Raw genomic sequence first — 22,551 nt, forward strand, 5'->3', positions numbered from 1 at the left:
GTTTAGAGTTTCCTGTTCTGATCCCTCTGGGCCAGTCCTGAAGTCCTTGCTCATTTCCTTACTCCTGATTCATCAGAGTGTTTAAACACTCTAGATTTCTGTGGGGTTTTGAGCATATGCTAGTTGATTCAACACTTTAATCAGATAAAATCCCCACTAAAATCAGTAGGATTTTTTCCATAAAGACCTAAATTTTCAGTCTTTTGTTTGCTTTGTTTTTAAATCCTGCATTTGAGTCCACACAACTTGAAATTAAGAATTTATGTGTTTGGTAGTTGTTGCTACACATCACTCCCTGCCCAAACCAGTTCTTTCACTTTGGCTATTTAATCACCGGCTAATAATATTAGTGGCAAGAGGAATTTAACAGACAGGGTAGTGCTGGAGTAGGTGGAGACTAGTTGAGAAGAAGGTTATAATAATTTGTATCACATGCTACCACTTTACATTATATTGAAACACTGAGAAGAAAGGCACACTTTTTCTTTATCCCCTCCTGAGTTACCACTAAAAACATCTTTAACCATTTGACCATCTTGAAGTATTACCATAGTTTTATTTTCCCTCATTGCTTAGGTGTGAGCAAAATTTATCGGGGAACAAAACCACAGAACTGTGTTGCAAAATGCTTGGAGAAAATAGAATGGAGAAAATATAGGGGAATAGCTCCTTAAATCTCACATGCATAGCTGCTGTAGAGCAACTTGGTCTGCTGAACTGCAGGCCATTGCACTGTTAGAAAATCTAGTGAGTTTGTGGTGAGCAATTAATTCTACTGAAACTGTGTTAACACAGGGCTTCTTAACAGGTTTATGATGCCACTTTCTTCTGAATTCCTTTGGTACAAGCCTGCTTGATGAATGTTTCCCAAGTTAAATCTTTGAGAGCCTTTTAGAGGCTGATGAAACCAGGTGATGTGTGCTGGCAGTTTTGACTTCTAATCAAAGATGTGGGCCAGCATAACTTTTAATTTTTTTAATTAATTTTTTTAATAATTAGAGACCAACAAAATCACTGCCAAACTTCTCAGACGTGGGAATGCTGCTAAGCCTGAGCAATAGATTAATGGGAAAATTACAGTTTTGGAAATTTGTGGCTGAGCAAGCACAGGCTTTGGAGGGGGTAGGCTGCTGAAGGAAATAGCATGAGATGTGCAGCAGCCTTAAATTCTCACTGCTTTCCCTGCAAAGGGCAGGAAATTCCCTAACCTGTGCAAGGTGTCCCTTGCTTTACTAGACTTGAGGAAATAATTTCCTGAAATAACAATGGTCTTTCCTTTAATTTCGGCTGGGAAGAGTTTGAAAGCACGGCTTTGCTGTTCCCAAATGGCTTTGCATCCTGGGAAGCAAGCAGCAGCCCTGATTCCCCAGAAGCTCATCATTCAGAACTTTGGCCTTTCCCAAGTTCGTTTCGGTGCTTCTGCGCTGGGCTGGCCTCGGCGAAGGCCGCAATGGCAGCCCGTGCCTCGGCCTGCTGGGCAAGCCTGAGTTTTCCTGGGGCAGAGACGGGGAGAGAGGGGAGAAGGCTGGTTTTGAATTAAGGGATTTTGTAAGCAAACAACGAAGAGAAGGGGGACAGCCGAGTCCCTCTTCCTACGAAGAGAAGGGGCACAGCCGAGTCCCCCGGCTCTCACGGGCGGCGGAACGCTGGCGAGCGGGGCCGGGCTCCGCGCCGGAGCGGCGCCGTCTCCGCGGCAACGGCCGGGCCGCGGCAAGATGTCCGCGGAGGGCGGGCGCGGAGCTGGGCAGGTCGTGTTCCGCGCGCTGCCGCAGAAAACCTTCTCCTGCCTGCAGGACAGGGACATCGCGGACCGGCTCCTCAAATGGTGGGGGAGCGCCCGCTGCGGGATGCCTCTGTCTGGGGGCGGCGGGGAACGCGCGGGCCGTGCTGAGGGCTGGGGCCATTGCCGCGCCCACAGGACGCCCGCTCCGGTGGCGGCGGGTCCGCCTCTCTTTCTCTCATTTTTAATTTTTTTTTTCATTTGTTCCCCCAACCCCTGAATTTGAAGTCCCCTTGGTATTTTCCAAGCAGGCAAATTGCGCTTTCTGAGGTGTGAGGCGTGTGTCCTGGCCTCCCACAGCGAGCCGAGATCTATTTCAGCTTCGCAGCGGGGCTCCAGCGCAGCCCCAGCCCTCCAATGAAGGGTTGGAGGCGCTTGTAACTGAGAATTGGGATAAAAAAAACAAAGTATAATCTGTCAGAATAGGGCATTATGTATGTCTTCAGAATATTTAATCTCATTTTTCCATTTCAGGTCCATGCAAGGCCGGATCACAGCACAAGCGTTCAGTTTTGACCAGCAGTTCAAGCCCTATCAAAAGGATGAGTTTCTTATGGTAGTTCTAAATCCTTTGTGTTTTAAGTTGATCTCCCCCCCGCCCCCCCACCATGAAATTATATTCAACATTAGCAGTGTTGAATGCTATTGGCCTGCTCACTGTCTCCTTGAAAGGAGGTGATTTAGGTGTGGTGCTCAAGTCTCTGATTTGTGGGTTAACTGTACTGTCCAGTAAAAATATTTTAGTCTGTACTAATGTTACTCTGCTTTAAGAGGGAACAATTTAGCCTTTCAGGATTCCCAAGAATGGAAATCTGAACTGGATGCTGATGTTGGCTGCAGGGTTTCTTGTTGGGAAGTCCACCTAGTGTGAGACTTCAAACAGTGTACACAGTTACACCTATCAGTAAATTTCTCACAGTAAATTCACAGTGCAATTAGATGTGCATGTGCACCACATATCTGGACATATAACTTTTGAAATTTATTGAATGCCATTACTTTATACTAGAATTTTGAACTCCCAGCTTTTTGAGACTCAAATCACTTGCTGATTTTGTGTCCTCCATTTCTGTCATCTGCTAAGTCAAATCTCTTCATCTGTTTGCAGACAGAACCTGTGGTTTTAAGAACTGTGTGATTTTTACATCTGTTGTTTTAAAAACAACTCTTTGATATTTTATATGTCTGCTTTATATTGTTATCCCAGATAAAGAATTCAGCCTCTTTATATCTTAAAGAAATTCACACAGAGATACACCAATATTTATTTAATCTTCCACTGATAAACATTTCAAATTATTGAAGTTTACAGAATACCCATTTACCCTCTCGATGTTTGTCTCTTTTGAATTAAAAATGTAAAGATATTGCTGTGAAGTTATGAAATCTGAAGAGCTGTAAAGTAATTGGGGAAAAAAGGACCATTACATGTAATATCTGATCTCTCTGTATCCCAGAGGGGGGATAAAGAAATTTAATGATCCAGAAACTGAAAGATCCATGATTTCATTTTCTTCACAGTTTCTTCAGTGATTATTCACTCTGTAAGTGGGGGTTTTCTTAGTTGGTTTACCTATTCATGGAAACTTGTCAGCTATCAACATTACTATGGATGTCTCCTTCTTTTAATTGATAAATCAATAAGTTGAAATCTTCAGATCTTACTCTGTATCAGTTTAATAATTTTTGTGTATCTGTACATTTCTCCAAGCTTCAAATTTATTTAAAAAGAGTAAATTTTAAAATCATACTTGGCATTTCATTTTTAACTTCAATGACATTGTATGCAGAGATAAAACATTCATCCTCAGTTTTCTGTACCTCCATGAATTTCATACATTTTTGTGTGTTCTTGGACTAAAAATGTTTTATTATAAAAATGTAATACTACATATAAAAATATGCGCCTGAAGAGATCTTCTATGTATAAAAGACACTGGCTACACTGAGTTACAAACTGATAGATTTGGTGGTGTGATACTTAGTACACAAACTGGTAGATCATATGGGATCTACTTACTAATTGGAGCCTTATAATTTGTATTGAAAGTATCCAAGGCATTATGAATGATGATTTTCTGTTTCATTTCATTAACTTGTATTCTCTTATTTGAATATTACAGGCATTTTTTAATGATCAAAGTGTGAACTCCAGTTTAAAGTTGCTGTCAGCTTCAGGACAATGGACTACATTGGGTAAATTTAGAATAAATGCATCTTAAATAAAAAAGTCTGTATTTTAATGATTTTGCTCTAATTTACCACAATGACAGTTCATACATGTGTGCTTTCAGCTAGTTGAAATATCTTAAAGAATTATTTCTTTTACTAAGTAATAGGGAGAGATTCTACTTCTAGAATAAAATAACTGAATTGTCACCTTTTATGCCTTTTTTTCTTTTGACCCCTGGATCGTTCCATAAATCAAGCACCTGAAGCTGTTTATAAATGGGTTTGTAGCATCCAGTTGACCTGATCATGTATCCAGACACAACTGCATTATTTGTGGAATTACAATAGTACCTTATGCAGATAACATAAGGGCAGAGTTGCAGCCTGACTTGGGACAGGTCTGAGATGATTGCTCTGTTACAAATAAAAGTTGAGAGCAGAGGATTGGTAGAGCACACCCTGAGCTCGTGTAAATCTGCCCTCTGTACAGCTGTGGTGATTGATGGAGGCACAGAAGAGCCCCATGAGACAGGTTGCTCTGCTGGCAGCCATGCCGTGAGGGTCACTTCAACTTTGTTGCCAAATCAGAAACTTCTGGACACACTCCATTAGGTCTGGAGATGCAGATGAAACACTAAAGCAGGAAGGCCAAAAGCAAACAGCAAATTTGTGGCTCCACTTTGAAATTGCACACAAAAATTCATGGCAATTTCATGTGATAATGTAATGGTGTTTTATGCATAATGTGATCTCTGATATTGCCAAAGTGATTTTCCCTAATAGGAGTATCTTAGAGGAGGGTAGTGGGAATCCCTCATTTCTTTTGGTTTGTCTACAAATATCACTGTGTGTAAATATTTAACAGAGCTTTGGGAATTTTCTTACTTTTCCATTTCAGCTCTCTGGAATTGGCATAGGTTTTTCCCACTATATACAATGACTCTAGGCATTGCCACTTTTTTGTCAGCAAAAATAGATTTTCCAAACACTTCACCCAACTGTTAAAACAATTGAAATATATATAAAATGCAAAAAATCTGTCAAGTACCCCTTCAGGTACCTCTTTCTCTGGCAAGCAGAAAGAAAATAGATGTATTTTAAGCCAGTAGTAAACCTTTTCTTGCTTTAGACAGGATTTGTTTTAGGCTATCTGTCTAGTCTGCAACTTGACAGTCCCTGTAGTGGAGGTCAGCAGGTTACATACCTTGTGTTAAGAGTGGAGGGTCTCTTGCCAAGTAACCCAGCTTAACTCTTGGTTCTGCTCAATCTTCCTCCGCACAGAAGTGAAGCATTTTGTCCCAAGGACTGGAAGGGTTCCCTTTCTAAATCCTGAACAGCTGGTATACCCTGTTTGCTCTTAAAATTTCATCTTCCCATTTTTTGCCTATTTTTGGTGAGGAATGTTGGCACATTTTTCTATACTTAGTCTTCATGTGCATTTTTTGAAAATATAGTAAGAATTAGCTGTGAGTGGGAGGAGGTAAAAATGATCATCTAGTATTTTCTTCTTCGGGCTCACTGATACGTTAATCCGAATATACCGTTTGCTTATCACTGTGGGGTAACTTTAAAGCAACATATCTGTTGGTAAAAAATACTGGAAACTTGCTTATTTTGCCCTTTGGAAAATCTGAAGAAAATACATAGTCTACATTGATTCAAATACTACATTTATTCTGTTACAAACAAAAATGTTGGGGGTTTTTTTGTTTGTTTGTTTGTTTGTTTGTTTGTTTGTTTTTAATGGGGGAGATAATTTGAATGCATAATATAGGGGGGTTTAGATAGATCCACAGAAAATTCCCTACTCCTGCCCTCCATGAGACTGGGCAGAAAGTATTTATGGACCTGCAGAAAGATGTCAGCATTATAAAGGAAATTAATAAAACATTACAGTAATGCTTTTTTTCATAATAATTTTTTTCTTTTTAAGGCTGTAGTCTGCTCTCACCTTTTTACTTACATTTTTTGTCCTGGTAGAATTCCATAATAATACATTGTTTCAAGGACTTCAGCTTCAACATTGCTTGAAATAAAACATTTTAGGTAAATGATACACAAGGATATTCTCTAGTCTGCTTCCTCTGATCAGAAAGATACTTAATGACCTAGTCTCACACCAAACTTTTTTGCCTGTAGGGCAATTTTCCTAATAGGGACATTTTTTCACCTTGTTCTGGCTGCATGGCAGAGTATTGGATATTTCTGATGTGCTTTAAGCCACCATTCCATCTGTTACTCTGATAATTCAAAAATAAAAGCAGCAAAAGGAACAAATTTGATGCATACCCATTTATGTATTGAGTCTTGTGTTTTTTAAATAGCTGCAATGAGAACTAAATAGTCATTTTTCCATGGATACATTGCTGTCCTTGCACCTGTCAGCAGTCTTAGGGAGGCAGGACTGTATCTGCTTAAGCTCAATTAAGACTTGAAAATTTATCTTCAAAGGGGTACAGTTACCATCTATTTGTGCAAATAAAATATTAGGATTTGCCTAAAAAAGGATTCTTGAGTTGCCATATGTGCTTAAAGCTTCAACAGCTTCTGTCTTTAGAATGGGGTTTTAAAATCTGGAATATTAAATCAGCAATCTTTAAGCTACTATTATAGGTTATAATTTGCAAAGAATTTTAGATGTCATATGAAGCCATAAGTCATCAACCTACACTTTTTACTTTTGAAATACCATATTTTTTAATACTGAGCACTGAACTTGCATTACATATAAACTGTTTTGTAAATAGTAAGTTACAAGATATTTTTCTGACATAAAAAATTTTCTTAGATTTTGGAGGAATTCTAAATATACCAAATCCAGGGTTTATCTGCCCCGTACTAGATATGTGATGTGTTAATTTAAAAGTATTCTGGGAGCACTATATAGATATTCCACTTTATAGATATACCAGAGCTGGCTGTTATAATAAGCTTAAGCTGTTTTAGGATTTCTCAGCTCTTTGTTTTCCACTTGTAGAGTTGTCAAGGCATTTCTTCTTCCTTTTTCACTGCTTACTTTTATAGTGTTATTAAAACCTATCATTCTTGTCCAGGAAATTTTGAATTTCAAATCTCACCTCTCAAATAGAGAGTAGGACCTTCCAGTGTATTTAAACTTTTCCATGTGTAGTTTGGTTTTCTGAGCTAGTGAATAAATTACAAAGCTCTTGATATTTTTTTTCGATATTAAAGTTTTCATAAAACCTTTTTTCAGAGCAGAAGTCTCCTTCCCTTCCACCAATAAAATCCTTATAACTGAAAGCCTATAAATATCTAAATTTCCTATACTTTTAGCTCAGTAATTGGATCTTTCATTTTTCTCAAGTCACTTAGCATCTGATGTTTGTTAGTCAACTCAGGTTTTAATGTTGATTTTAAAATAGTTAATGTGATAAAAGCTGATTTGTCTCATAATAAATCCCTTATAAAATAAAAATTCAATACCTGTGAAAGGGAGCTGGAGAACTAGAGGAAACTGGAAGTGAGGAGGTGGGAGGAAGTACAAATAAATAAATAGAAATCAGTTTGGGCTTTTTGCATAGGTTGTAAAGCTGTAATTCATGATTTTCTGACTTGTTCTTGGTTATGTAATATGATTATTTTGTATAGTCACTACCTGTATAGGTAGGTGAAGGCACTAAACCTTTTATTCTTTAACAAGAGGTGCCCTTTTTTCATAACCATTGTCGGTAGACAGGAAGCCAAGCAATTAAATGCTGTGCTTTTGTCTTTAACAGATTTTCTTGAGATCACAATGGTCCAATAAAATAATATTAAAAGTTCCTGTTACTATGTTAGCTTAAGTAGGCATATTTTCAAGCTCTCAATTTATAATTTCACTTTATTTTTTTCCCTGGTATTGATTGGTTGGGTGGTACAGTTTACCCAGGCTTAGGTATTAAAATGCCAGCCCTACTTAACCTATGAATAAGTAATCTCTATGTAATAGTATATGGCAGAAATCCCAAGGTTTTCTGCAGGTGTGAGCAAGAGAAAATTTACTTTATGCTGAGCTTACAAATATTGGGATTGGAATGAAATGATGGGTGCTCTTGAAAGCATCATGGTTCATGCATCCCTTTCTGGCATGTTTCTGGTCCTGAAATACTGTCACGTAGAGGCAAGTTTGTACATTTCCTGAAGAGTATTGCTTAGTGATCCTTTAGGTCAGTTTGTCAGGACAGCACTGAATTTTATCTTTAATTGTATGGTAAAAAGCCTTTAGATACTGTGATGTTGCTGGCCAGTCTCCCATCGAGGGAACCTACAGAGGAGAAGAGATAAGAATAAACTCATGGACAGCTGGAGTGTTGTGAATATTCTCTCTGCTGAGACACAGAGCCCTTGTGTGAATGCTCACTCGTGCTCTCCTCCCCTCTCCTGTTCAGAAGTGCTTTGAAGGTTGTTCAGGCAGACCTGGAGATGGGTGGAGAACATGTTCTAACATTTGGGCTGAACACTTGGACTGCAGAGAGCAGACAGAACTGGGCTGAGTCCAAAGCTTCTTACACATGGGGCCTAATGCTGTTTGAGATGCCATAAGTTATCCAACACCATGCAGACAGATTTGTAGATGTACCACTGTATATAGAGAAGATATGTGCCCTTATGGACTGATAACTCTTTAAGGAAAATACTGTAGGGCAGGCATCACAAATGGCACTAGATGTCTGTGAGCAACAGGATCCAGCCTTGGATGATCTGCAAGCAGAGGGAAAGAAATGATAGAAAAATATATTCTGCATTTAATGATTACAGAGGTAATACTCCAGATTCATGCAGGAAGTGCTGATAGTACCTCTTTCATCTTCTGAAATAGCTGCCTAATAAAGCCTACAGTGGCTACAAAATAACTTTTTAAAAAGTTCAATATAATACTTAACAAATCAAAAATTCTTTGAGGCCATGTTCATTTTGGTTTTCACTTTGTGGGGTGCTGTTAGCAGCTATTGACTTCCGTACTTCATCGTGCCAAATTTGGCAGATGTCCTCCTATGCTTTAAGGCTTAAGCTGGGCAATGATTTTCTAAGGGTGTGATCTACTGCAATGCAGGGTTCACACGGTGCTCCATCTATCCCAGTTTCGGTTGATGGTATTTACCAACAGGGGGAGCAGACACATGAGCCTTAATGGAAAGTAGTATTCAGATGAATTTAATGTTTTCTTTACGCTTATTTCCTTCTTAGCTTTGTTCAGCTTCTTTTTATGCCTTTTATTTTTATTTTTGTTTTTTTTAAGGGACTCTGTGACTGAGTCATACTTACATGATGTGTGTTTTTTTTTAAAACATGAAACATGCAACCAGCTTCCTGTATCTTTCAGGTTCCAAAGTGACAAAAATTGAAGCTACAGTGGTACCCTGTACACAGATTTCCATGTCATTTTTTGATCGGCTGTACTCTGAAGGAATCGTTAGAGAAACTGGAACTATTGTGAAATGTTATGATGATTATTATGATGATATTCTTATCTCTGATGAATTAAGGAAGGTCAGTATAGTAATGAATATTTTATTATAAGTTTTGCTACTCTGTTAGGTGCTATAAGGACACATTTTTCAGGCTGTTTTTTTTCTGACAGTGGTAAAGCCAGGCATCAGTAGCCATGGTTTGCAAACAACTGAGGCACTACATTGCCTGAGTATGTAAAAGCAATAATTTATTTTCCAGGTGAGCCCTCTTTCATTTTTGGGTGGAAGAAAAAGATAAAGCCTTCTTCTACCCACCTGTGTCTCAGGCAGTCAGTGCTGGGGGGTGTGTGGGGAAATGCAGCTGCTCATTTGCTTAGGAGGGGGAAACAAAGGGTTGGGTCCAAAAGAAGATGCTGTGATACTCAGAGCTGTAGGTTCACCCAGCCTTCCAGGTAGTGGATGAAATTGAATGTATTCAATAGCTACATCCTGAAGCCTTCTTGGACAGGAATGCTGATCATATCATATCTGAAGGCATTTAAAGAAAGCCATCTTAATACATTTTCTCCAAAGCAAAAGGAACTATGGAAGAGGAAGTTTTTCAGTATAATACTGGAAAATTACTAAATACAACTCCTGAACAGGCCTGCAATGTGAAACTGTTTGTTATACTCTAGTGGAAGTGTCAGAAAGCAGATTATCTGAAAAAGAATCTCTAACAGTGGCACCCTTTTAATCAATGTATGTCTTTACTGTGTTTCTTTTGACTTCATAAGCTAAAACCATTTTTTTAAACTTATGTTTGTGTAGCATTAGCAAAGCATAGTGTGGGAGAACTGGATTTTGCTCTTCCTTGTATATATAATCAACATAAGTACTAAATAATTATAGAGTTGCACTCATTTGCACTTGGCAAATCCTTTGAAGGCAATGTATTTGAACCAGTGACACTGGTTACAGGATGTGGCCTGAAATACTGGTCTGTCTTGTAAAGTTCTGGGAAAAGGTGAGAACTCAAGCTCATGTTTGAATTTCAGACGTAGTTTGTAGCCTAGCAGTTCAAAATACTGTGTATTTATCTATAAGTTGTGTACATGTGAAATGTTTTCTGAAAATAAAATGTATTGTATGTAGGAGGGTTAGAGGCAATATTTACAATTAGAGATTGTTGGGGTTTCGGTGTCTTCCCAGTTTCCTTCCTGTGGAAGTGATGTGTGTGTCAGCATTTGCAAGTTGAGGGTTTAACATTGGTTTGAAACAAAGGTGATTCGTACTCCTAAGAACTAAGAGAGCAGAAAGAATGACTCAAAATCCAGGAATGGCTTAAAATTTCAAATTAATTAGTCAGGGCTTTAGGACAGAAAACTGTAGGGGGCACCAAACTGTCTCCTGGTGTCAGAGGGTAGCCCTTGGCTGCAAGACTCCATGTTTCTTTCCTACCTGCCATGTCTTCTCTTGCTTCAGCCAAGGAGGTTGGGATATGTATGAGGTGGCCATCCAGAACAGTTGTTGCCCTGACCCCTTTTTACTCAGGTTGTGTAGTTTTGTTATAAAGAGGGCCAGAGAACAGTGGACTCATGTCTGAATTTGACCACTTTGCCTGGGCTGGCATCTGCAGTTTGGCTGACATGACTCAAAATGTCTTATAGCCGTTGTGAGTTCCAATTCCTGTCCACATTTACACGAACCAGTGTTGACACCAATCTAGCAAGTGGTCTGTGCTCACATAATATCTCAGCAAAAGGCAGGTGACACACATGGAGCAGCTGGATGCACGGCTGGCTAATCCAGGCTACAGATCAGGGCTCGCTGTAGTCGGCAGTAAAGAATGATGGGAGTTTGAGTGATCTCCTCTGGGAGGTCCTAGAATTCCTTTACAAATGTGAAATAACTGTGTCAATTTAAAAATGAAAAAGCAAATGTTACCAAAAACTGTTACCCCATTGATTAACAGCAATTGACATATCAAATATAGGTAGATTATTTTCAGATTGCTTGTTTCACTAGCATGACAGATAATTAACCAGTGAAATAACAAGACTTGAAAAATATTCCTTTATGTCTTTTGGGCATAAATCTGACAGTGATTCTGCTTTATATTATATGTAAGAATTTTGAACCAAATTGCATCAATGGAAGAAGGATTTGGAAATATGTATTTCCGTCCCTCATTCATATATTTTACATGGACATAACTTCTGTGTACCATACACCATACTAGCTGCATTATTTATAAACTGAATCTTAAATAAATTTTTATCAATTTGACTTCCTTGTTTTTTCCTTATTCCACAAGGTCTTGCTTCTGGAGGATTCGGGCCATTATGACTTATTCACTCAACTGGATCGTGAGGAATTTCTGTTCTGTCTTTTTAAGCATTTTTGCATTGGAGGAACCCTTTGCCAGTATGAAGATGCAGTTGACCCATACTTGGAAACTACAAAAGCTTTTTATAAAGACTTGGTGAGGTAAGTGTTACTCACTTTTTGTACAACTGTGTACATGTACTATCCATATCCACTTAGTGTTGATTTGTGTAAATTTATTGTACATTATTGCTTCAAAAATGGGGCTGTTATTTAATCTACTTGCAAGCTTATTTGTGTCCAACAATCCAAGTGCCATGGAACAATGGCAGTAGTTCTGTGGCAAAAATATAAGCAATTTTAATTCCATCAGTCCTACATAATAACATTTTTTATATTACAATTATGGACATTCACATAATATAAGTCATTCCCAATTTAAAGAGACTTTTTACATAATCATCTGCTGAAAACATGGCATAGTACTGCAAACAGACTGTTGCCACTGCCATTGATAAAATATCAACAATTAAGTCTTGCCTGTATGATCTTGGGCTACTTTCAATTAGACTGCTTTTAATTTAGGATTTAAAAATTGAAATAATTAGCTGAAACTTTCAGTTTCATATATTTTTATCTCTGCTGATTTTTAATTTTTTTTTAATACAGTTGGATTTTGGTCTTCCTAGTTCTGCAAATACACTTCTCACAGTGTAAAACCAAGGGTGACAGAATCTTGCTGTTAAGACAGTGTGAACTAACACACTTTTTTTTTACCAGGTTTGGTGTATGGAATTGTTTGGAACTTTATGTGAGGGGTTTTTATCCACTGAGATTAGAAGTAATTGATCAGAGGTTTAGATTCAGACTAAAACCACAACTTTTGCCCTGCTCTGATATATCCATATGCTGACTTCTCTGATTGACAAAACTTGTATGTTCTGGTTGCTGGGAAATGGAATGCAGTTATTGGTTATACAGACTCACTCCTAGTTAAGCTAATGGGAATATAAAGATTGTAAAAGATACTACTAAAATTTTTGTTAGTATGAGTAGTTTTGGTATTTTCATCTCATACATAGATGAGAATCAAGTGGGTTCTTCAGAAGCACAGCATCTGACCTAAAAGGATCCATCAGTGTTTAACTCTACCCTCCCTTTTCTTTTATATTGTTCATTCTGCACTTGAATCAAGCTGCTTGTTCCTTCAGTCCTGGGCCATAGGTGACTCTGCATTGACTGCAGCTGTTTCTGCTCTTCTGTTGTTGAATTAATCTAGGACAAAGTGCAAATCCAATCAGTTCCTTCACTTTACTGCTCCCCTTTGCTGTGGAGTTGTTTTATCCTAAACATGTTCAAGTTCTGTTCTAAGCCACTCATTTTCTTTACCTTCCTATCTCCTTAAACATCTTTCCATTCTTTTTCCTTTTCATGCTGTAAAATTTGATAGGGATGTGAAATAGTTCTTGTTACTTAAAACAGAAAAAAAGCCTCTGCCAAGATCCTCCCACAATTTCATCCTGCTTTCAAAGTTTACCTTTTCTGTATCCTCAACCTGTTCCCTATTAGCCCTTTGTATTTTCCTCTTGTGTGCGGTTTCTGTCCTTAATAAAATATTTAGGAGAAAATATTTCAAGTGTATATTCCTGTGCTGTTTGGGTTTTTTTGTTTTTTGGGGTTTTTTTTGCCAGTTGGCCCCAAGTTTTCAAGTGATGTAACTGATCTTCCAAATTTGTCTACCATGTGTCTCTCTGTTGCCTGTAAATGTCTGCTGGTCTCTCAGTGCCAGAGGAGCTGGTGTTAGCACTGGTTACCAGCTGAAAACAAAACTTACCATTTCACTGAATCTTTTATCTTTCTCCTTTGGTATTGAGTTCTTTTTCAGTCCCATGAGAAAAGCTTTTAATCTTGACATTTCAGACCATTCCTCCCCCTTCCGAATCACAGTTGCCTTTTCCTTGGTTTAATTTCCCCCTGCTCCCAGTTTATCCAAAATTATGGTTCTGTTTTATTTCCACTGTGTTAAGAAAGAAAAAGGCAGTGACAGGCTCTGCATAGGGACGCTAATGACAGTCTTGACTTAATTTCTAATTTCTGGCCACTGTGTTACTTCATTCTTGCACAAATTACACCAGAAAATAAAGCAATTAAAATTACTTTCTTATTTTCAGTAAAAGACTACTGATTATAGTAGTAATCTCTTAAATTTTCTTTACCAAAAAGTTCACCCTCAAATTCCTATTGAATACCAAGTTTTGTTTAAATTCTTGTTTTAGACTGCTACTCTCTGTGTGTTTTCATTGTATCTTGGATTACAGTTGCATTGGACACTTTCTATTCTTTATAAAGTGATATTATAAACTTCACAGTATTAAAAAATTTGTAAGCTGTACTGTCCTTAAGGTTTAACTTTTATGTTTGGGGATCAGAAAGCTTGGTAAAAAAACAAATGGATACTTCAATAATCATTAGCTGCTGGCTGAGGATGTGCATTGAAAGATTAGCTGCCACAGATGAATTCAGTCCAATAACAGTAAGCTTATGGATGTATAAACTGCCACTGTTTAGTCCTGTTACAGTATTCCTCATGGGCCAGAGCCTTGGCATGAAGAGTTCCACATAAGTACCTTTACTGCAGGGAGCAGCAGACCTGTTAAGGAGCTTTTCCCTACTTACCTTTATTACAGCTTTTTTTTCCTGGCTATACCTGAGTTCTAACTCCAAGGCAGTAGCATTCAAAATAGTGTCAAAAGTTTTGAGGTTTCATTTTATTAAAGCATTTCTATGTACATTGCTTTATTATGAGAGAATGCAATAATTTTTTTGAAATTAACAACTCTAGATATTTTACAAGCTGGGGACTTGCAAATACAGCTACTAAATGGCAGACATTTTTTCTTTGCAAAAAGAGTGATATATTCTGACTAGAAAAGTAATGCACAACTTGTAGTCTGTTACTATCCCATCGGTAATTAGTCTGTGATCTGTTGAATCCATCCAAAATTCTAGTGTTTAGTGTTGTATCCTGTATAACCTAAATAATTTCAAATCACTATTCCTTGTTGTAGTACTTTGATTTAAAGGATATATTTACATAACAAAAACTCGTTAATTAAAATATAATCTATGAATCTCTGTTGGTAAATCTTGTCCTCTGTACTTAACCCCTGATTTTTCTGACTGTCTCTCCATGGTGACAGCTGCTGTAGCATGTAGTAATGATTGTTTTCTTCTCCTTTCTTAATCTCCATCTCCATGCCCTTTTCCCCATAATGAATGAATGTATGTGAAAGCATTACGTTGTTCTTTTATTGTTTGGAAAGCCTAGTAAAATATTGCCAGTAAGGTTAGGACATAAATAAAGCCCAAAGTGAATAGAGAGACCATGAGGATGTTTGCTTTTCATAAAAAGAGAATAGATGCACGTTAAAATTATGAACTACCATGTCCAGTGAATAGTTCAGAAGTTAACAATTTGAAAGAACATGGGACTATTAACATTATTTTTAAGGAAATACTATCCTCTTCAAAAGGACGAGATAGTTTTTTTCTAAAACCTTTCAGGGGGAAATAAAGAGATAGAGCAAATGAGCTTGTCAAAGGCAACCTCTTGGTTGTCTTTCAAGTCAGCAAGTGAAGAATCTCATCTGATTTTAACAGACACAAATTTTTGCCTTAAAAAATAACCAATACTGAAAATAAACATTTTGAAAAATTACTTACAGGAAACAAACTACAAGGGGAAAATTTCTCAAGGTCATGGAATAAATAGGAAGACATTATTTTTCAACTCTTACTTTGGTATCCTAAATATATATATATAAAACATGAAAATTAAGAGAACAGAAATTGATAGCATAGTTTTCTGACAGAAGAATCTGAAGACAGAGTAACTTAAATACAACTGTTGCTTTTGGGGGTGGTGATGTATGGTAGAACGCAATAATGCCACTAATCCTCTATGTCTTGTTCTGAAAGTTGTCACTCTTTCCACAGAGATGGTTGAAGAGTTTCTGAACTGCTGCAGTTACAGCCTGGTGTGTCAGCATAAAGTGACATCTGGGTTAGTTTGGCTTAATGCACTGGTCTGTGAACTGCAGTGGTTCAGAAGCTGAGTCATGAGGTAGCTGAGCTGTCCTGCTGGGAAGGCAATCATCTCTGGAGGGGTGGGAAGGCACACAACTGGGGTTACTACTGATTTCAGCAATGCTGTCTTCATCCACCATTGAGTATGTCAACATGTCAGATGCAACAAAAGTTCTGAGAAAGCCTCATTACTGACTGACCACAGGGAAGATCAGCCTCACAGTATAGGGTCAAACACGACTGTGTCATTACTCTACAGATGAAATCAGTTAATTGGAGAGTCAATCTCTTTTATTGGCTGCAGAGATTGAATCCACAAAGGTGCTGTTGGTTGATTTGGGGCTCCTTTGTTCTTACAAAAAGAAGCTTTGCCAAAGCACTGATAACAGGGGACTGCTGTCACAGCTTGGACCTGGTGTGGTGTTCAGCTGTGCTGTATTTCACACATCCTCTTGTAACTTGTCTATACTGGGACCTTTCTTGGGAGTGGAACCTATTTGTGACACGGCAGGTTTTGAGATACGTATTTCTTGGAAGCATGTAAGTATGGAAGTTTTAAGCCTCAGCTGTTCCACAGTGAGTTAAAGTAAGTGGGAATCCGCAACATTAGATAAATTAATAGCAGTTGCATTATCTAATTTCTGAAGAAATGTAAGAATCACTTAAAGCAGACTTGAGGAAAAATGATATATTAAAATACTTTAGATAGGTTGAGATGCCTGGATTCTTTGCAATAATATTCAGTGTTATTAGTAAATATGATGAAAGAAATGGCAATCTTCACAACAGTCTAGAAATAATCCCATCCCAAGTTGCATAGCTGACTACATATACAAAATTCCAAAGGAGAAAAAATAAACCTAAACTATAATTATATACAAATTAAAATGAGCTAAAGAATGTATTTCTTCACTAGTACTGCTGCTATTTCTTGTAGTCTGTATTAAGATGCATTTCACTTTGCAGGTTCCTTTCTCAAAGAATATATGAAAAGATTTTTATGAAATGTTTAGCTGCATAATTTTTCATATCTATCAAAATGAAAACTCTGTATTTGGAATCATCTAGGTCTGGGTAATATTGCTGTGATTTAGTAGCTGAGAACAGTGAAACCAGGTCAGATTACTAGATATATGCAATATTTTTCAGCAAAATGTCATAATAAGCATGTTAACTAACAATGACCACATAACTTTTCATGCTCAGTTGAATTTTAGCTATAAATTTGACCTTCATAAAATTTGAGCAAGGATACAGTGTATATGTTTAGAATGAATTTACTAAATTAAAGAGTCTAATTATCAGTACTTATGATATCTAATAAGTATGTATTATACCCCTGAATTTCAGCGTTCAAAAGAACCCTGAAACAAAAGAAATACGTATTATTTCTACAGTCTTCAGAGTGTCTGCATATGTAAGTATTGATAATTTTTATATGGGATTTTACAGTAATATACATAACATGAATATAATTAATGTACTTTTACACAAAGAAAATATAATATTCCATTGCAATGGCTTATTTTCCCATAGTTGTCACTTCTTTATTTGTGAACTCTTTCTCTGATCTCATCCTGTTTCTCATCCTCTTTTCTAAGTGTTCATTAGTAACCACCAGCTAAAGTTTTATTTGGTAGCTCACTAAAAATAGGTTTACTGGATTACAGTGGAAGTCATAATAGTCATCCAAAAACTAGTTAATGGAAAAAATTATAGATAATAATAAAACTTGAGTTAACAGTAAGGATCAAGGATGCACTCTTGACTTCCTATGGTTCTGTTTTTTGAAATTATGCTAGAGCTTTATGAATAGCTTGTATTGTATCTGGTTCTGTAAAGACTGCAAGGAAGTTTAGTATACAAAAAGGCTGGTGTAGTGGGATGACTCCTAACCTCTTTTCCCCTCCCTTGTCAAGTCTCATTCCTATCTGTTTCCCTTGCAAAATCATACATTTACCATCAAGATAAGTTTGAGAACTGGCACGTTTACTAGATTCAGCATATCTGTCAATTAAGTTGTTAGAGTAGGATGAACTACTTCAAATTCTTCTTGAATAACCAGAATATGTGATAATTAAATGTCAGATAATGTACTGACTTTCAACAGCAGTAGCTGATGTCATTTCAGAGTGCACAAACTTCCCTGCAGGTTGCCAATAGCCCAGTTGTTCATCTGTTGGTCATCATCTTTTAAGTACTATGTATGATTCATAAAAGGCTTTTGAAAATAAACACTTTATGGGTGTATCAAAATTTATCTTTCTGCTAGGTTGCAAACTGTAATAAAAATAAAAAGGCAAAACCCTGGTAACTGGATGTTCTCCTGTTATTACTGTTCCTTTCACATCTCTAAATCAAATGCATTGATGGGAACTTTGCAGGTTTCTGTGTTTAGGCAGATGGACATTAAAGAACCCCCCTAACTATGTTGGCCATACATTAAATATCATCAGTACTACAAAGAAAACAACAACAAACAAACAAAACCCCAACCAAACTTCAGCAAATTTTGTAAACAAAATAGATAGACAAAAGAAGATCCAGTGTTAATGCAGAGCAGGCTATCCTCCTTGTATCCTTGGAGGAAAACTGGGCATTACTGCACATTCTGAAAATTTGTGGGGTGAAGAAGAACTCTGAAATTACAGTTTCTATTAAAGAACATGCTGAAGAATTTTCTGTCGGAAAACAGAAAGGCTTAAACAGTGTGTCTAGACTTTTTGATGGTTATGTCAATCAAAACTACTCCACTCCACATGGCACTTACAGGAACAACACCTACTGGAGCACAAATGTCTTATGTTTGTGATGAAAAGTTTCTCTTAAGGAATAACTACATTTCTGCAGTGGAGTTAGTTTCATTTATCAAATGAAAAATAACTGTAGAGTATTATAATTCTTATGTTGAGCTGAGAGTTTTTAAGCCAAGTTTTCTTGGCTTGTATCTGGAAGGAAAGGACATACCCTCCTAGCCTGATGTAAATAGATAAATAATTTTTAAAATAAATGTAATTTTAAAAGCTGGTCTTGTAAAAGTGACTTGTATGGCTGAACACAATTTTAAAACCGTATCTGAAAAAGCACACTATTAGAAATGTAAATATTTCAAAGTTTTACGTTATAGTTCACACAATCACAGAATATGCTGAGTTAGATGGGACCCATAAGGTTGCTCAAGTCCAACTCCTGGCCCTGCAAACACCATCCCCAGGAGTCACACCATGTGCCTGAGAGTGTTGTCCAAACATTTCTTGACCTCTGTCAGGCTGGTGCTGTGGCCACTTCCCTGGGGAGCCTGTTCCAGTGCCTCTGGGTGAAGAACCTTTTCCTGCTATCCAACCTAAACCTCCCCTGACTCATCTTCGTGCTGTTGCCTCTGGTCCTGTCCCTGGGCACCACAGAGCAGAGATCAGTGCCTGCCCCTCCTCTTTCCCTTACAAGGAAGCTGCAGAGTGCAGTGAGGTCTCCCCTCAGTCTCCTCCAGGCTGAAGAGACCAAGGGACCTCAGCCACTCTTCATACGGTTTCCCCTGAAGGCCCTTCACCATCATCATTGCCCTCCTTTGGACACTCTCCCATAGTTTAATGTTTTTTTTAATGTGGTGGCACCCAGAACTGCCCCCAGCACTGGAGGTGAGGCTGCCCCAGCCCAGAGCAGAGCAGGACAATCCCCTCCCTTGCCCAGCTGGCCGTGCTGTGCCTGATGCCCCCAGGACAGGGTTGGCCCTCCTGGCTGCCAGGGCACTGCTGGCTCACGTTCAACTTGCCACAGACCAGGACCCCAACGTCCCTCTCTGCAGCATCTCATTCCTCAGTCTGTCTGTACATCCAGGGCTGCCCCATCCCAGGTGCAGAATCTGACACTTTGTTGAACTCCATATGGTTGGTGATTGTCCAACCCTCTAATTTGTTGAGGTCTTTCTTAAAAATGTCTGTAGAGCTCTTGAGCGTCAAGACCTGATAGACCTGGGCATCACAAGAGAAATAATTTTAGATTTTGTGACAAAGTACTCTCTTGAACTCCACATACCCTTGAGAGCTTTGGAGCTTTGCATATAATGAAATACTTTTACAGCTTAAGTATTGGAGTGCTCACTGTTATTTTAGAACTTTCTTTACCTGAACCCAAACTGTGGCAGTTTTAGAAATCAGAATAATGCAAAGTTTATTCAATAAGTGTTTTTAAAAATTGTTAATTACATTATGCAGTTTTGAAAATGTTCATCAGGATTTTTATTTCTGTTTTATGCTATGCATATGTATTCTTAAATCATCAGCTGTGTTGCTACAAAGAAAAAATAAAATGATCCTACTCTAACATCAGTAAATCAATCATTACACCCCCTGCATGTGTGAACCAAAGTCCACTGCAGATGGAATTGGTATGATTCTTAACTTGTGTACATGCATGAATGTAAATATCAGAGCCTTTATGCTCAAGCATTTTAGGGGTTTTATGACCTCTTTTACTGACTAAAATTAAGAACCTTTTAATTTCATTAGGTTATATTGAATATTTTCCTGATACCAAGTTAGGTATATTGCTTGAAATGCCTCATTGCCAGAACTTATATTGTTTTTGTTCTTGAGTTGTTGAACAAATTTTTAGTGGGCTTACACTGCATCTAAACAGTCAAAACCTCAACTGCCATCCATCAATTCCACACAGACTGAAGGAGTGGGATCCTTGGTAGCAATGGGAAAAGAGTTTAACTACCAATCACATCTTGATGTTGATTTTGTCTTTTACTTTTTTTTCTTCAGTTACATGCATGAGCTTAGGTTATTTTTGGATCAAATTCCAAAGGCCTTTTGATGCTGAGCACTATAAAATCTCAAAATTTGCTCTCCTTACTGCAGTTGAGAATCCAGTGTTTGTTACACGTGTATCCTTAGAAAACACCTGAAGAAAGCTAGGTATCCTACAATTGGAGCCGCAGAGCTTGTATGCTGTGCTGCTTAAAAATAGAATGCTATTTCTAGCTTGTGGCATTTGACTACCATTGGAAAATTCTGGGAATAAACGTTATCAAATCTCTACCTGTCTAAAACAGTACTTTTATGAGGTGCTTAGCTTAATTTAAGATTTAGGGGTTTGAGTAATCCCTCAAAGGAAGACACTAGAACATCTAATAATGGATTCATTCCCTTCAAAACAGCAGGAGAAAATGGGGTGCCAGTAAAAGCTAAAGGATAAAATTCATAAATGGTCCTTGGTGCAGAAATGGGGACCCAGCTCTTTTCCTTCTCAGCTGACTGACTTAACCACTGAGTTACAGTTTTCATGTTTCCTTGGTCCAAAAATTATGGACCATTATTATTTTATGCAAAGGAAGACAGCTTCAACAGAAGAATGCAAGAGATGTGAAATCCGGAATAGTCTGTAGTCTGTGAGTTTAAAATTTTCCCGGAGAAAATGAATATATGCAATGTAGCAATTTTCCTCCAGCAGGAAAAGTGTAACAGAACCCACATCTCTTCAACTATTGTACAAAGCTGTTGGGGAGCAGGAGGAAACTGTTACATGTTTTAAAAGAAAAGAAGTGTCAGCTATGTATTTATTGGTCTTTCACGTGTTCAATTACCACGCTGACTAAATAAAAAAACCCAACTAAATTAAAAAACCCAACGCTTTAAAAAGCCCTCCCTCTAGTTTCTGGATCCCTACTGGATTTGAAGTGTGTCCAGCTGTGCTGCTCTGTCAACACTGAAGCTTTTATTGACATGTGCACACGTAGGATGTTAACGTGAAGAGCCCAGTTCCCCTGCTGATTGTCAGCTTAATGTATTTTTTTCAGAACCAGGATTTTGCAGCTAGGTGTCCAGAATCCCTTCAAACCCTTTCTGAGAAGTGGCACACAAAATGTTTCCAATAATAGTCCAAAGTTGTTAATGTGATCTGTAATAAGCATTTTGCTTAAATGCAAATATTGCAACTTGAACAGATGCATTAGCAAATGTTAAGTGAAAAAAAAATTATGGATGGAACAGCTTTATGTATTAATATAGAGTAAGTGATTATTTTTCTCTTTCAAAGGAAACATGATGGGCTGTTGTATATTTAATCATTTGTATTTTAGGCTCTAATTGTGTAAACACATGATTACATGTTTAATTTTACATTTTATATTAATATTACATTTACCTCAAGATTATTTGATACATCCAGCCAGAATTACTGTGTATTTTGTAGTGTTGGGATCCTCATAAGGACATATACCATTTAAATAAACTGCAGTGTATTTGTTCTATTTTGCTGTGCAATGAACAGTTACAACTGGAACAAAATTATTAGCTTCAGATTTTATTAATTCTTTTACAGATATCCCTATTGTCCCTAATACTGTTTTGGTTTTTTTTTCTTCCTTTCAGGATGCTAATGGCCTGTGTTACCCTTCAAGCAAAAGCCACCAACAGACTTTTGCCTACTTGATTGTGGATCCCTGCAAGCGACACGTGAATATTCTGTATCACTGTTTTGGTGGAAGCCTATTTACAAACTAGTTATAAACCCGTCTGGTCCCCAGTTTTATAATGGAGGTTGCCTTCTTTCTGTTGGGTTCAGGTATACATTGCATAGTTTTCTGACGAGGAAAGTTCAGCTCCTTGATGACGTGCTTGGAAGTGCTTCCCATTCACTCAGATGTTACTATGTGGTTAGTGACAAAAGTTTTCCGGTATTTATAGTTCTTGAAGCTGTTTTCTTGGCCTTTTCCCCCATTCCCTCACCCGTTTTATCTAATAAAAACTATTTCTCTAGAGGTCTCGTCATTTTTATGAACCAGCTTTACAG

The 22,551-nt window shown here is 37.7% G+C and overlaps 1 protein-coding gene across 1 annotated transcript; it reads left to right on the forward strand.

Annotated features, from left to right (window-relative positions):
• The first annotated feature begins 1,613 nt into the window (after window positions 1–1,613).
• On the forward strand, window positions 1,614–22,351 carry CFAP300 (cilia and flagella associated protein 300). Its single transcript, XM_058800361.1, has 7 exons — window positions 1,614–1,825; window positions 2,255–2,336; window positions 3,904–3,976; window positions 9,276–9,442; window positions 11,660–11,832; window positions 17,107–17,173; window positions 22,131–22,351. Exons 1-7 carry the CDS (start codon window positions 1,716–1,718, stop codon window positions 22,260–22,262), a joined length of 804 nt encoding a protein of 267 aa, XP_058656344.1. The 5' UTR covers window positions 1,614–1,715; the 3' UTR covers window positions 22,263–22,351.
• Window positions 22,352–22,551: the final 200 nt, after the last annotated feature.

This window comes from Ammospiza caudacuta, chromosome 2 (genome assembly GCF_027887145.1).
Source record: "Ammospiza caudacuta isolate bAmmCau1 chromosome 2, bAmmCau1.pri, whole genome shotgun sequence".
Classification (NCBI taxonomy): Eukaryota; Metazoa; Chordata; class Aves; order Passeriformes; family Passerellidae; genus Ammospiza; species Ammospiza caudacuta.